At 49.9% G+C, this 16374-nt stretch overlaps 1 protein-coding gene across 2 annotated transcripts in view; it reads right to left on the reverse strand.

Annotated features, from left to right (window-relative positions):
- LOC119953587 overlaps positions 1-13017 on the reverse strand; it is a 29047-nt gene extending 16030 nt beyond the window's left edge. Inside the window, exons 1-2 of one of the 2 annotated variants that reach the window (XM_038777983.1) lie at positions 12614-13017; positions 12148-12174 (exon numbers count right to left, since the gene is read on the reverse strand). In XM_038777983.1, the coding sequence (XP_038633911.1) occupies positions 12148-12174; positions 12614-12653 (67 nt within the window). In that variant the 5' untranslated portion in view covers positions 12654-13017. The remainder of the gene's footprint in view (positions 1-12147; positions 12175-12613) is intronic. The other variant, XM_038777982.1, reaches the window with a different exon arrangement.
- Positions 13018-16374: the final 3357 nt, after the last annotated feature.

A 16374-nucleotide genomic window follows, 5' to 3' on the forward strand; every position in this document is an offset into this window, starting at 1 on the left:
CACGCAGACACGGGGAGAATGTGCAGACTCCACACAGGCAGTGACCCAGCGGGGAATTGAACCTGGGACCCTGGAGCTGTGAAGCGATTGTGCTATCCACAATGCTACCGTGCTGCCCCACATCTGCGAGAGAGAAACAGAAACAGACATTAGCTTCACTCTGACATTGATTCATTTGCACTACCTCTTGTTTCTAGATATGTCTTTTGAGGAAGTGTTGAGGAAAAGGTTCAAAGAATTGCAGTAGTAGATGAAATCAGAATGGTTTGAATGTAGCTTATTACCATTGTGTGTTGTTATAATGGAGGAAGGACATTGAGGCAGCACCTAATAAGAATGCACCCCAAGAAATATTGAGAGCCCAAGTGCAGGCATAGTAGTATTCTTACTGGACCACATTTGAATTCAATACAGATCCGACAATAAAAGTCTAACAATGACCATGAAACCATTGTCGAAAGAATCCATCAGGTTCACCAAAGCTCTTTAGGGAAAGAAATCTGCCGTCCTTAACTGGTCTGGTCTACATGTCACTCCAAGGTGGAGTAACTGTCCTCTTAAGGGCAATTAGGGATGGGTAATAAATGGTGGCCCAGCCAGCGATGCCCACGTCCCATCGATGAATTTTTTTCAGATGAATCCAGGCCGGAGAATCCAAGCTTACGACCAAATCGGGGGGCGGCGCCGCTTTTGCGATGCTCCGCTCCCTCCAAAGTGGCGTACTCTCCATGTATCGACAGCCTCAGGACATTGCCTGACGCCCGCCCCCTGAGCTCCGCCCCCAACTGGCTAACTTCCTAATGGCGTGGGTCTCAACCGTCGGGAACTCAGCATGGTGGCTGCAGACTCAGTCCAGAGCTCCCACAGTCGGGGGAGTTCCGATATGCGGGTAGAGGGGGCATTATTTGGGGCTGGGGGCACTGTGGGGGGATGGTCTGGTGCGCGCGAGCTGGCCGAAGGGGGGGGGACTATTTTGCAGGCCGGTCTGTGAACAGCCTCTGCCATGAAGCATGGCGCAGCTGCTGCAGGCCGCCGCCATGCGTGGCCACGGACCGGGTGCTCTATGCTGCCGTCCTGCTAGCCCCCAGCAAAACGGAGAATCGGTGGCCGTTTTGCGCCAGTTTTCCTGGCGTAAAATGTCATCGTTCCCATGCCGGAGTGGGGACGTAGCCCCAGAATCGGAGAATCCAGCCCCATATCACTAAAAAGACCCAAGGACCAGGCAGCTGTATTCATCTGCTCACGCTGCTCTGATTGTGGTTATGAAGGTGATGACTATACTCAGCTAGTATGGCATAGGCCCATTTCAGATCTCTGAAATTCCAGGATTCATTGGGTGCCTATTGCAGGAGAGCTGGCTCAATGGTCGCCTTTGGTAGCACAGTAAATAATAATAATAATCTTTATTGTCACAAGTAGGCTTACATTAACATTGCAATGAAATTACTGTGAAAATCCCCTAGTCGCCACATTCCAGCGCCTGTTCGGGTAGACAGAGGGAGAATTCAGAATGTCCAATTCACCTAACAAGCACGTCTTTCGGGACGTGTGGGAGGAAACCAGAGCACCCGGAGGAAACCCACGCAGACACGGGGAGAACAGACAGTGACCAAGCCGGGAATCGAACCTGGGACCTTGGCGCTATGAAGCAACAGTGTTAACCACTGTGCTACCGTACGACAGGCCCACCCAGTTTACAGCTTGCTGTGTTTCTCATAACCCTATGTGCAATACTAGAAAGCATGTTGCTCAGAATTTATCACAATTTCAGAAGGGATTCAACATGTCACGGCCCTGGCACGGCCACCCATCCCATCAGTCTCCCGCCTCGCCCCTCTGCAGGCAGCCTAGCCCATCTCTCACCCCCTTCTGACAGAGCACCAAGGCAGGTTGGAACATTTGTGAACAGGTGAACATGTTTCTACAGATTTGTGCCCAGCCCCTAACGCTGTCTTGTGTGCTGAACCCTTGCCAACTTAACTGGTATCTTAACTTTCTGGCCTTTTGGGCCCTAATGCTCCATCATGATGGTTCCCCAGGTGGTACCTCAGGAGTGCAGTGCTGCGATTTCTGCCCTGTGACCTGGGTCCCCTTTGGAGGCCGCCCTCCGGACCGACCAGGCCTGACCGGGCCCAGCAAACTCTTGGGTGTCCCAGGTGGTATTTACTTTGTCATAGTTTTTAACATCAATGTTAGATCACCCCCTCATAAGGCCATACGATGTGGGAGCAGAAGTAGGCCATACGGCCCATCGAGCCTGCTCTGCCACCTCATGAGATCATGGCTGATCTGAAGTGATGTTCCTCAATTCTACTTTCCCCCATATCCCCAGAACCCTTAATTCCCTTGCTCAACGATCCAGCCTCTACCTCCCTCTGCGGTGAAGAATTCCAGAGATTCACTGCCCTCAGAGAAGAACTTCCTCCTCATCTTAGTCTTCAATGATCTTACCCTGAAATTATGTCCTCTGGTCCTAGACTCTCCAATGAGGGGAAACATCCTCTCAGCATTTACCCTGTCAAGCCCCATGAGAGTCTGATATGTCTCAATAAGGTTGCCTCTCATTCTTCTAAACTCCAATGAGTACAGACCCAACCGACTCAACCTCTCCTCATAAGAAAATCCCTCCATACCCGGGATCAACGTTGTGAACCTTCTCTGCACTGCCTCCAATACTAGTATATATTTTCTTAGATAAGGGGACCAAAACTATTCACAATATTCCGGGCAAGGTTTAACTAGTCCTTTATATAGTTTTGGAAAGAGTTCCCTATTTTTATGCTCCATTCCCTTTTGAAATAAAAGCCAACATTCCATTTGCCTTCCCTATTACCTGCTGAACTTACATGCTAGTTTTTTGTGATTTATGTTCAAGCACCCCCAAACCCCTCTGTGCTGCAGCTTTCTGCAGTCTTTCACCATTTAAACAATATTTCCTACCAAAGGGCATAACCTCACATTTTCCTACATTATATTCCATCTGCCACGTTTTTGCCCACTCGCTTAACCTATCTGTATCCCTCTGTGGACTCTTTGCATCATCCTCATCACTTGCCTTCCCAGCTCTTTTTGTGTCATCCACCAGTTCCAGGTTACCATCCTGAAAATGTCTCTCTTATCCCAAGTCACTGTCTTCTATTAATGTGTCAATACTTATTCATAATATACAATTCCCAACATCAAGGTCTCTTATCTTATTAGGTGGCCTTTTGTGGGGTACATTATCAAATGCTTTTTGGAAATTCAAGTATATTACGTCTACTGGCTCTCCTTCATCTTTCCTGCTCATTACCACTTCAAAGAATTTAAATAAACTTGACATGCATGATTTCCCCTTCATGAAGCCATACTGACTCTGCTTGATTATACTGTGTTTCTAAATACTCTGCGATTACATCCTTTATAATAGACTCTAACACAGGGGTGGGCAAACTACGGCCCGTGGGCCGCATGCGGCCCGCCAAAGGTCTTTATGCGGCCCACCAAGTCATTAAAAAAAAAATTTTTTTAAAAAAAATTTTTTTTTTAAGGTTAATGGCCGGGGGGGGGGGGGGGGGGGGGGGGGGGCTGTTGGGTTACTTGCTGGTATAGGGTGGATACGTTGACTTGAGTAGGGTGATCATTGCTCGGCACAACATCGAGGGCCGAAGGGCCTGTTCTGTGTTGTACTGTTCTATGTTCTATATGAGGCGCCCAGAATCATAACCTGGTGAAGTAATTATTTTACTTAATATACTATGCGGCCCTTTAAAATTGTGAATTTCTGAATGTGGCCCTTGCACGGAAAAGTTTGCCCACCCTGCTCTAACATCTTCCCAATGACAGATATTAAGCTATAGTTACCTGTTATTTGTCTTCCTCCCTTTTTGAATAATGTCAGTTTTCCAATCCTCAGGGACGTTTCCAGAATTTAAAGATTCTTCGAGAATTACTACCAGTGGATCCACTATTTCTGTAGCTACTTCCTTTTAGTAACGTAGGATGCAACCCATCGGATCCAGAGGACTTATCCGCCTTTAGCCCCATTAGTTTCCCTAGTACTTTTTCTCTGCTGATAGTTATTGGATTTATTTCCACTCCCCATTTTGCCCCATGATTACTTAGAATTTTTTGAACTGTTATTAGCGTCTTCTACCATGAAGACTGATGCTAAATATTTATTTAACTCCTCTGCGGATTCCTGGTTCCCTATTATTGTTCCACAGTCTCATTCTTATATATATATTTAGGGCAAAATTCTCCGCAAATGCGGAGAATCGTAAAGGCTCCCGTGGGACAGGCCGTGACCCACGGCAGCCTTCACGGCCACTTCCAGGGCCGATTCTCCCCCCCAGGCGGGGCTAGGAGCGTGGCCCCATGCGTCACAGCGTCGTGGCCTTGACGACGGTCGACAAGGCCGCACGTCAAGCGTCACGGCGGCTGACACGGCCGATGACGTCAGCCGCGCATGCGCAGGTTGGAAAATGCCAACCCACGCATGCGCAGTTGCCGTTTTTCTCCTCAGCCGCCTGGCAAGACGTGGCGGCTTGATCTTGCCGGGCGGCAGAGGGGAAAGAGTGCGTCTGTTTTGGACACTGGCCCGACGATCGGTGGACACTGATCGTGGGCCTGTCCCCTCCCGAGCACAGTCGTGGTGCTCCCGTGCCAATCGGGCCTCTAGATGCCCCAAATGGGCATCTGGCGCCCGTTTCACGACGGCAGCGAGCAGGTGTGTTTGCTGCCATGGTGAAACAGGTTGCGAAGGGCCGGCCGCTCGGCGATTCGTGGCGTGGGTCGGGCGTGGGGGCGGGGAGAATAGCAGGAGGGTGTGAAAAATGTCGGGAGGCCCTCCCGCTATTCTCCCACCCTGCGTGGGGTGCGGAGAATCACGCCCTTATTCTTCCTGACTGGGATAATATATCTTTGTTATTGTGAGTGTTGCACTATTTTCATAAACCATTTTTTTCTGCCAAGCTCCTTTCCCAGTCCACTCCAGCCAACTCTGCCCTCATTCCTTTGTAATTACCCTTATTTAAGTTTAGCACAGTTGTTTCTGAGATTGTTTATTAAACCTGCCTCATTACACGTTACCATATTCAAAATAGCCAGATTCTTGGTTGGCTCCACAACATGTTGTTCTAGGAAACTGTCCCAAATACACTCTATCAATTCTTCTTAATGGCTGTCTCTACTAATTTGATTTCCCCAATCCACATGAAGATTAAGCCACTCTTGATTAAAGCACTATTACGATCCCGGACCAGACCCCGACATTTGCTTAACAATTACAACGAAACACTAACTTCTAACTGCTATATTTTATCTCCACTCAAGCAAACCCCATCTCGGGTCCAAATACAGTAAGTCAACCCAGGAATGCTTGCTATAATAAGATGTCTTGGATAAACCGCTTTGAGAGAGAGATCCTTCAGGAACCAGCTGTTTAACTGTGACTGCTTCAGTGCCTGTCACCACCCATTAACTACATCATTTTACTAAAGCTAAACACAACGGCCGGAATTTTCAACTAATGGTGATGAGTCCCCACGCCGGCAGGAAAACCGGCGCCAACCACTGCGGCGTCAACGACCCCCAAAAGTGAGGAATTCTCCACTTATCTCCACTTTCTTGGGGGCTAGGTTGACACAGGAGTGGTTGCCACCGCTCCAGCCGGTGCCGAAGGGCCAACGCGAGTCCGCGCATGCGCGGAATGGCCGGCATAATCTCGCGCATGTGCAGACCGGCCGGTGTATTTCCGCGCATGTGCGGGGGTTCCCTTCCCCACGCCGGCCCCTGGGCAATATTACAGAGCCTTACAGGGGCCAGCCCACCCGCCAATCGGTGGGCCCCCGATCGCAGGCTGGGCCACCATGGGGGCCCCTCCCCCGGGGTCGGATCTCCCCGCGCCCCCCCAGGACTGCCCCGCACACTTACCTGCCAGGCCCCGCCGGTGTGTGAGGTGAGTGATTCACGCCGGTGGGACTGGCCAAAAGTTGATGGCCACTTGGCCCATCGGGGCCCAGAGAATCACCAGAGGGGACACTGCCAACGGCCCCCGACCAGTGTAACGGGAATCCCGCTGACCCCCAAAATAGGGCGCCAGAGAATAGGGCAGCCGGAGGCGGGGCAAGATTCACGCCAAGCCCCAGGGATTCTCCGACCCGGCGGGGGGGTCGGAGAATCCTGGACAAAGTCCTTAATTATCTACTCACCAAGGAACCTTTATATAAACAAAACTCCATTCATCAACTTTTATGATGCTTTAAGTATCTCTTTAGTAGCCACAAAGCCTAGCTATCTTTCAAACTAGCGTTTTAAAAAACTTTACTGCAGCAGTCTCACACACACTAACCCAAGCTTTTTAAAAACATTACTGCACTAAATACATATAAAACAATATATCTGAAATTCCTACATCCAACACAGCACTGCCTTTTTTACATGTCCTCATTATCTTCTGATTTATTCTCCATCCTATCGTATAGCTACAGTTAGATGGCCTATTGACTACAGTAGTCCCCCTTTATAACGCGGGTGTTGGGGTCCAAGACAGCCACCCGCGTTGCAACCGAGCCGTGGATATTCACGATGGGGGTTTTAAATTTATTTAAAAATCTATGCTAGCGCTTCCCATTGAGAGTCTACGGGGGGCGGGGGGGAGAGGTCAGACCCCCGTAGACTCACAATGGGAAGCGCTAGCATAGATTTTTAAATAAATTTAAAATTCCCAACTTTTAAGTTTTAATGTTTCTGATTGGAGGGAGAGAGCAGCCGGCAGTGTCAATTTCAGCGGCCGGCTGATTGTTTCAGTGAGAGAGCAGCTTCCCTCTCCGGATCAAAGTGAGCCGGCCGCTGAAATTGACACTGCCGGCTGATTGGAGGGAGAGAGCAGAGAACACAGGAGGAGGTCATACGGGCCTCTGCAAGACCAGCATGGTCTCACATCGCCCCTCCCCTCTGTAGCTGGGGTTCAGGCTGTGGCTGCTGGGCTTCAGGCTGTGGCTGCTGGGGTTCAGGCTGTGGCTGCTGGGCTTCAGGCTGTGGCTGCTGGGGTACTGTGGCTGCTGGGGTTCAGGCTGTGGCTGCTGGGGTACAGGCCGTGGCTGCTGGGGTGCAGGCCGTGGATGCTGAGGTACAGGCTGTGGCTGCTGGGGTGCAGGCTGTGGCTGCTGGGGTTCAGGCTGTGGCTGCTGGGGTACTGTGGCTGCTGGGGTGCAGGCTGTGGCTGCTGGGGTTCTGATTGGAGGGAGAGAGCAGCGGGCAGTGTCAATTTCAGCGGCCGGCTGATTGCTTCAGTGAGAGAGCAGCTTCCCTCTCTGGATCAAAGTGAGCTGGCCGCTGAAATTGACACTGCCGGCTGCTCTCTCCCTCCAATCAGAAACATTAAAACTTAAAAGTTGGATTGGAGGGAGAGAGCAGCCGGCAGTGTCAATTTCAGCGGCCGGCTGATTGTTTCAGTGAGAGAGCAGCTTCCCTCTCCGGATCAAAGTGAGCTGGCCGCTGAAATTGACACAACTGACATTTGGGGTCCATAAGCCCCCCCGCGGTATATCGCGAACCGCTGTATTGCGGAGCGCGGTATAACGGGGGACTACTGTACTCCCACCAGTGTTTTCTTCCCCTTGTTATTTCTTACCTCCACCCATTTGGGCAGCACGGTAGCAGGGTTAAGGGGATGGGGTGCAGGTGTGGACCTTGGGTAGGGTGCTCTTTCCAAGAGCCAGTGCAAACTCAATGGGCCGAATGGCCTCCTTCTGTACTGTAAATTCTCTGAAAAATATGGATTCTACGGGCGCGATTCTTCCGTTTTGAGTCTAAGTGTTCCTGCCAGCCAGGAATCAAGACCATTTTCCACAGGAGCCAGGAGAAATACTGATTTGCCATTGAATGGCACTTAGTAACTTTTTTACGGAGGATTGAGTTTTACTTTGGACTTGAGGGGGAAAGGGCCTAAGCTCGCAGGTCCCTCTCACTGCAAGTTTCCCTCCAGCCCTGAACAGATGTTCCAAAACCTGGCACCGGGCAGGTAACACAGTCCAGACTCTGTGTCATGGCTGCAGATAACAGTGTAAATCCCCCTCACTGTACTGTCTCCCTGATATCTCTACATTCTTATGTGCTCCCCCACTTGAATAGCTTCCTGCACCACGGTGCCCTGGCCAGTCAGCTCACCCACCCTGCAGTCCCCACTCTCATCCAAACAAGCGAATAAATAATAAATCTTTTGTTTTGTTAAATTCAGACCTGAATAGAAAACAATAAGTGTGGAACCATATTGACCCATTAGAATATGTTATCCCCATGTTTGTTTACAAAGAGTTCATATTGATGAGAGATTGGAGAAACTGCCTTTCATTTTCTTCAAGCAAAGAAGTACAGAGTTAATTGTAAAGAAGCGTTCAAAATGATCAGAGACTTTGACAAAGAAAATCACATCAATATGTCAGTAACTAGGACCCAGGCCTGGAACTGGCTGATCAACCAGGCTGGTTATGTGGAACGTGCAAGGGTTGAATGGGCCGGTTAAACGGTCAAGTGTTTTCATGCACTTGAGGAGCTTGAAGGCGGACGTAGTGTTCTTGCAGGAGACACACCTGAAGTTGGGGAATCAGACGAGGCTGAGGAAAAGATGGGTGGGGCAGTGAAGGAACTTATGATTGTGAAGTAGAGCTTCAATTTAAGGTTACCGGTTGTTCTTGAGCATTGCTGAAACTCAGTAGAAAATCAAGTTTAAAAAAAAACTTGTCAGGTGCTAATAAGAATTGTTTTATTTGGAGTTCATTGGTTACAACTTGAAAATCATTTAAAAGGTAGTTTGTAGACAATTTGATTTTCTTCAAAGAATCACAGGAATTATCTTCTGAGACAGTAGCCTGAACACAACTTTAAAAGTCAAAGTCTGAAGTCAAAGTATGAAAATGAAATATGAATACAGAACTCTTTTCTAATTCTCTTCCTTTACTTTATGGCTCTCTCTGTCTCTCGCTCTGGCTTTCTGTCTTTCTCTCCTTCTTTCTTCTTCCTTTCTGCCTCTCCTTTCTTTCCTTTCTCTCCTGTCTTTCTTTCTTTCTGTCCGTCTGTCTAAAATGGTGGCCAAATCATCCATGGATATACTATTTCATATCTGTCTTAAGCGATCCGATCACACCCCAATATAATCCTAATTGGTTTGATTTAGACTCAAACACATTTGATTTGATAACAAGCCGTCCCTCTTCACGATGTAACATTACTTCCAATTGTTGCATGTCTGCAACAATGGAGACCTTATGTTATCTCATCATACTATGCGAGGCATAATTCCGAAAATATAATTCAAACTGTCTTTTAAGGTTGGAATCAAATATATATATATTATATTTGATTCGATGTTTTAACTGTTCATTTATTAAAAACAAGGCAACACAGTCTAAAATGTTTCAGCTATTATAATCGTGGGATGTGATTTACTCTAATCTCAAATGGCGTGAGAACCATGCCATTTGTTCCTTCTTATTCCTCGTTGCCATGGATTCAACCCTTGTCCTTGGAAAAAATGTAATGTTTTTATCAGACTTCTGTGTTTTGCAAACTCATGACTGAGTTTGGAAATTGTATGTTTCTTTCATTTTAAAACTGGGAATTAATATTTATGCTTTAGCCAGCTTTTTACCTATATTAAGTGTATTTGAAATACCTGGCTTCTACAGGCAGGTGTTCCACATCGGGGTTAGACACGAAGACGAGTGGGTTGGCGGTGTTGGTTAATAAGAGAGTGGCTTTTGAGATGGGGAGCATTGTGGCTGATCGGGGGGGGGGGGGGGGGGGGGGGGGGGGGGGGTAGATATGTGATGGTCAGTGGGAAGTTGGAGAGGATGCCAGTGGTTCTGGTAAATGTTTATGCCCTGAATTGGGATGACGTGGACTTTATGAGGTGGGTGTTAGAACATAGAACGTAGAACATAGAACAATACAGCACAGTACAGGCCCTTCAGCCCACGATGTTGTGCCGACCATTTATCCTAATCTAAGATCAACCTAACCTACACCCCTTCAATTTACTGCTGTCCATGTGCTTGTCTAAGAGTCGCTTAAATGTCTCTAATGACTCTGACTCCACCACCTCTGCTGGCAGTGCATCCCACACACCCACCACTCTCTGTAAAGAATCTACCCCTGACATCACCCCTATACCTTCCTCCAATCACCTTAAAATGATGTCCCCTTGTGACAGCCATTTCCACCCTGGGGAAAAGTCTCTGGCTATGGGAGGATCTCATCCCTGGACAGGCATTAGATTGGTTATGTGGACAATTTCAGTACGGTCTGAGATCCGAGGAGGCAATTTCAATACGGTCTTAGGTCAGGTCCGAAGTCATCGAGGATGTCGGCAGTGGGCAGGGACTTCAGAGGGTCCATGGATCGAGTGGGGAGGGTGCAAACACGTGGAGGTCTGGGATGCCGAGGATGAAGAAGTTCTCCTATGTCTCACATGTGAACCGGGTGTACTCCCAGATCAATCTATTTGTGATGGATAAAAAGCTGCTGGCGGGGGTGGTGACTCAGAGTACACAGCGATTATGGTTTCTCACCACGCGCCGCACTGGGTGGATTTACGGGTGGTTCAGGGGAAGGCCCAACAACTGCAGTGGAGGTTAGATGTGGGGTTGTTGGCGGGTGAGAGGGGGTGAGGACTGCCATTCGGGATTATGTGGAGTTGAAAGACATGGGGGAGGTCACGGCTGCCACGCTGTGAGAGGCACTGAAGGTGGTAGTTAGGGGTGAATTTATCTTGATCAGGGCACATAGGGGGAGGGTGGAACGAGAGAAGAGGGCAAGTCTTGTAGCGGAAATTCTGAGGTTTGAGGAGTGTTGAAGGAAAGGCACTTATCTACATTGAAGTTTATTTGCCAATTATAGAGCAAAGATTATAGGGCGGCACAGTGGCATGATGGTTAGCACTGCTACCTCACAGCGCCAGGGACCCGGGTTCAATTCCAGCCTCGGGTGACTGTGTGGAGTTTGCACTTTCTCCCTGTGTCTGGGTGGGTTTCCTCCCACAGTCCAGAGATGTGCGGGTGAGGTGGATTGGTCATGCTAAATTGCCCAATAGTGTCCAAAAGGTTAAGTGGGATTATGGGTTACAGGGAAAGGGTGGGGGCATGGGCCTAGGTAGGGTGCTCATTCAGAGGGTCGGTCAAACTTGATTGGTCTCCTTCTGCACTGTAGGGATTCTATGATTCTAAAAACAGTTTGTGTTTATATAGCGTCTTTAACATAGTAAAACGTCCCAAGGTGCTTCACAAGGGCATTATTGAACAAAATATGACATCAACCACATAAGGAGACAACGGGGCAGATGACCCGAAGCTGAATTAAAGAGTGAGTTTAAAGAAATGTCTTAACGAAGGAAAATGAGGTTGAGGGGTGCTGGCAGCTGAAGGCACAGCCACCATTTGTGGACAGATTAAAATGAGAGGCGGGCAAGAGGCCAGAATTGTAGTGCAGATCCTGCAATCTTATTCAGGTTTTCCTGTATTTTGTCAGTCGTCCACCGAATCAAAACCATCGATTTTGGGCCATTCACAGATTTGGTAATTTTACCTCCCGAGTCATGGTTAAATTCTCAAAGCCATGCTTTTCTTTGAAGCGTCGTCACATCTCCTGAACATTTATCATAGTCATAATTTAAAACACATCCAAGCTACTTGGGAATAAGATAAAAGTAAATGACTGCGGGTGCTGGAATCTGAAACTCAAACATAAAGTGCTGGACAACCTCAGCAGGTCTGATAGCATCTGTGGAGAGAGAGAAAACGGAGCTAACGGCCAGAGTTCTCCGGTCGTTGCGATGCAATTTCCCCGCGGTGCAGTGGCGGTTACGATGGGAAATCCCATTGACAAGCAGCGGGAAGGCGCGCACTGGTGGTCGGAGAACACAGCCCAACGTTTGGAGTCTGGATGACAAAGAGAGCTCTCCGTTCTCCACAGACACTATTAGACCTGCTGAGATTATGCAGCTTTTTCTGTTTTTGATGTATATGGAAACAATGCATTTTACCTTTAATTTAAGAAAAGCATATGGTTTCTATAGCTTGATATTTATCACATGTTCTCTGCATTATTCTCCAGTACAACTGTACAGCGAGAGCTCAGAATATCCAAGGTTTAATTTAAACAGATTCTTACCTTGCTCCATTCCCTTAGCAGCTTCAACTGAAAGAATGAAAACAGTGACATTTAGATCGCTTCAAACTACACCGTGTATGAGATACAAACTACAGTGAGCAGCCTGAAGGTCTATATTGTAATTATTAAAGCTGTTATAGTTGTAAACTGCCCATTATTGGCTCATTTCCCAGATCATAGTTACATTCACAGAGTTGCTCTTTAGCTGTGCCATATCCCTTATGTGTTATTCATTGTATGGTCATCATTCAAAACACACGCAAGACATTTGGGAGCAACACATTTCCTTTCCTTCCATTGCCTGTTTGTCTCCCAACCACAATTCTGTTTTAATCATCCCCTTTGGGGCCCTGGTAGTAATCCCGCTCTGGTGCCAAGACAGAACTCCCTAACTAAAAAAGTTACCGCCATAATTCCAGAATCCTGCACACAGACGGGTGGAAATTGACTGAAGGTATATACTTACATAGCAGAGTAATCCAGAGAGAGATAAATGTTTTCAACATCTTTGTTTGAAGAGGATTGATTGCAGAAGTTGCTTTACTTTCCGTTGTCAGTGAGCTGGCAATCAATCTCTGTGTGCACAGATACACACACGTTTCCGGCGGTGGGGTTTTTTTGCCATTGCTTCTCTCCCACACAAATTTGCATCAACAACACGTTGCAAAGCCCAGCAGGAAGGGAATTAATAGGCAGCCCCGATTAGGAGGTATTTGTGGTAGGTGACGGACAGGTGGATTTGGAGAGCCTTACAAGAGGAAAGCAGTTTAGGCTGATTACTGCAGCACTTCGATTCATCGGATTTGGGATTCTTGCTCTTTATCAAAGTGGAAAGGCAGGCAGTGAGTGGCTGGTCATGTTTGGGAGAATTTATGGTGCAGTGTTGAGATATATTTCTGATTTTATAAGAGTAATAAAGTTTCTCAAATACCCGGCAGTGACCCCTTTCTGTGCCGCCTATATTTGTGATTGTGGCTGATGTACCATCAATTGTACGCAAGGCGAGTGATTTACCAAAGTCCGGCTTTAATAGACTAGAACACAGCTCTGCGATCGTCTACAATGGAAAGGACGATCGTCGGGCGTCTGACCATTTATACCTCGTTAATAGAGGCGTGGTTAACTCAGCCTCTCGGCCAATCGGTCGAGAGGCACATGACCAACCAGGGCCAATGGTAAGCCGACGTTCTGGCCCAATGGCAGACAGGTATGCAGATCATATCACCACATTCACCCCTTGCGGAGAAGGAAGGCGGGGGGGGGGGTGAACGAGACCCAGGGTGGGGGGGGGGGGGAGAACTGGTGATATGAGTAGCCGTCGGGAGAATAAATTTTCTCTCCTTACCCTTATCGAATTTGGGGGCTTCCCACTGGTCCAGACATAACGATATTTACAAAAAAAAGTCCATGGGGCTGTAGAACTCTAGAAGGATTCGATCAGTCTTTTGGTGGTCCTTGACGTCCTGGCAGAGTGCCGCAGTGGAGGAGTTGACGTCGGATCGGCCGATGGTCCTGCTGATCTTCTGAAGTCCGGGAGCGATGGACTTCGAGTAGTCTCCGTCACCTGAGCTGGCTGCGGAGACGCCATGGATGAGGGATGGGGAAGCTGAGTGGGGTGCTGGGGTGAAAAAGGGGAGGGGGGGGCCGCACGCCGGCGGCTGCCAGGTCCCAGAGGGAGACCGTGTCCTGCCGACCGTCGGGGTACTCCACATACGCGTACTGCGGGTTAGCGTGGAGTAACTGGACTTGTTCCACCAACGGGTCGGACTTGTGCACCCGCACATGCTTCCGGAGCAAGATGGGCCCGGGGGTGACCAGCTACGTCGGGAGAGGGGATCCGGAGGATGACTTCCTTGTTAGGGTGAACGAAGCTTTCCGTGCTCCCGGAGTCCAGCAGGCAGTCCGTCTCGTGGCCGTTGAGGTGGATCAGCGTTGTCGTTTTGGCGAGCATGCGTGGACGTGACTGGTCAAGTTGAACGGCCGCGAGCGTTGGGAAAATCCGTCGTCGCCGTCCGAGTCGATGTTGGAGGGACCTTGCGTGGCAGTCCCGGAAGTCGGTGGCCAGGATCCATATATGAAGTCTGCGCCCCAAGATGGCGGCGCTCCAGGACCCGCACGTGGGGTCGGCGCCCCAAGATGGCGGCGCCCAGGACCCGCACGTGGGGTCGGCGCCCCAAAATGGCGGCGCCCAGGAAGCCCTCGTGGCCGCTGGGGGCGGAGCTAGCGTTGCCGGCGAGCCGGGTGGAGCAGCTGCGAGCGGAGGAGGTGAGGCGCGCAGGCCGGGTGCAGGAGGCCGGGGGCGGGGGGAGCAGATTCGCATGGCGGGCAGTTAGGGACCGGGAGGGCCCGGAGAGGCGAGCCGGTCGGGCGGCAGGGCCCGGGGCGGGGGGGGGAGAGGTACGCGCGGCGGGCAGGCAGGGACCGGGAGGGCCTGGGGAGGTGCGCTTGTCGGCCGGCGGGGCGCGAGTCTAGAGGAGCTGGGTGAGGTGGAGCGGCTCTGGGGCGCGAGTCGGGAGCGGCTGGGGCGGCCCTGGGGGAGAGAGAGAGAGGCACACAGGCCGGTCGCAGAGGCCTGGGGGCGGGGGGGAGGGGGGGGAGTGCTGTGCAGCTTCCAGAAGCGCTGCAGACAGCGTTTTGGCCTGGCAGACCGTGGAGTAGTGGCCCTTCTTCTCGCATCTCTTACAGAGGGCGGAGCGGGCTGGGCAGCGCGAGCGAGGGTGTTTTGCGTACCCGCAAAAGTAGCAGTGGGGCCCCACGGATTTATCGGGGCGCCCCGCGGCACAAGCCTGAGGGAGGTCGGGAGCGGCGGGTGGCGGGTGGGAAGCATGCCAGGAGGCTTGGCCAGGGTCATAGGTGCGAGCGCTTTGATCTGCGACCTCCAGAGAGGAGGAGAGAGTCAGCGTCTCCGTTAAACTGAGTTTGTCTCTTTCCAGCATCCGCTGATGGATCACGGGGGACAGCATCCCAGCCACGTAAGTGTCTCTGATCAGTAGCTCCATGTGCTCTGTAGCCGAGATCGCTACACAGGAGCAACTTCTCCCCAGGGCATAGAGGGCCCGGGTGTATTAGCTTAGAGACTCACCGGGGACCTGCTTTCTGGTGGCCAGCAGATGTCGAGCGAATACCCTGTTGACCGGTTTGATGAATTGTCCTTTTAGCTTTTGTATAGCGTCATCATAATTCGTTTCCTCTTTGATTATTGCGTAAGCGTCAATACCCACGCTGGAGTGGAGGACGTGCAGCTTCTGTGCCCCGGTGGGGGGGGGGGGGGGGGTGGTTGTAGATGCTAGGAACCCTTCGAGGCAAGTCAGCCAGAGTTGGAAAAGTTCTGTAGAGTTCGGAGTTTGCGGGCCGATGCGGAGGCATTCGGGCTTGATGCGGAATTCTATCTTCAAAGTCGTAGTCTATTAAATTGATGTACCATCAATTGTATGCAAGGCGAGTGATTTACCAAAGTCCGGCTTTAATAGACTAGAACACAGCTCTGCGATTGTCTACAATGGAAAGGACGATCGTCAGGCGTCTGACCATTTATACCTCGTTAATAGAGGCGTGGTTAACTCAGCCTCTCGGCCAATCGGCCATCGGACCGACCAGGGCCAATGGTAAGCCTACGTTCTGGCCCAATGGCAGACAGGTATGCAGATCATATCACCACAGTGGCTTTGTGCAAAAACTGCAAAAACTAAGACAGCAGCACCAAGAGTTATCAAATCAAACCTGTGATAAAGCAGCTGCAGTGCCCCAGACCGAGGGGGAGGAGAGATTTCCACAGAAGTGAAAAACTATTGTTATCCAGCGACAATATTTAAGGTGGCTATGGTTGGTGATCTTGTTTCGAAGGGCAAAGTTCTATTCAACATGTCACTGTGCAGGGTCGGCCGGACCTGGTGCCTAGTTAAGAGGAAGGGAGTTTGTGCATTTTATCCCTTGTGGCTTTGTTCATCTTCATTTGTGAGATGTCAGAAATTTGTGTAGAATGCTGTGAGCGACAGTGAGTGCTCGGCCTCAGAAAGAAGGATCCCAGAGAGGGCAGAACCATCTCGCTCTGCTACTTTCTAGTGTCAAAAAGGGTTGATGGAGGATCACAACATGCTGTGGGCCTGAGAGATGGTAGCCATGATGTGGAGATGTCGGCGTTAGACTGGGGTAAGCACAGTAAGAAATCTTACAACACCAGGTTAAAGTCCAACAGGTTTGTTTCAAATCACTAGCTTTCTGAGCTCC

This window comes from Scyliorhinus canicula, chromosome 18 (genome assembly GCF_902713615.1).
Source record: "Scyliorhinus canicula chromosome 18, sScyCan1.1, whole genome shotgun sequence".
Classification (NCBI taxonomy): Eukaryota; Metazoa; Chordata; class Chondrichthyes; order Carcharhiniformes; family Scyliorhinidae; genus Scyliorhinus; species Scyliorhinus canicula.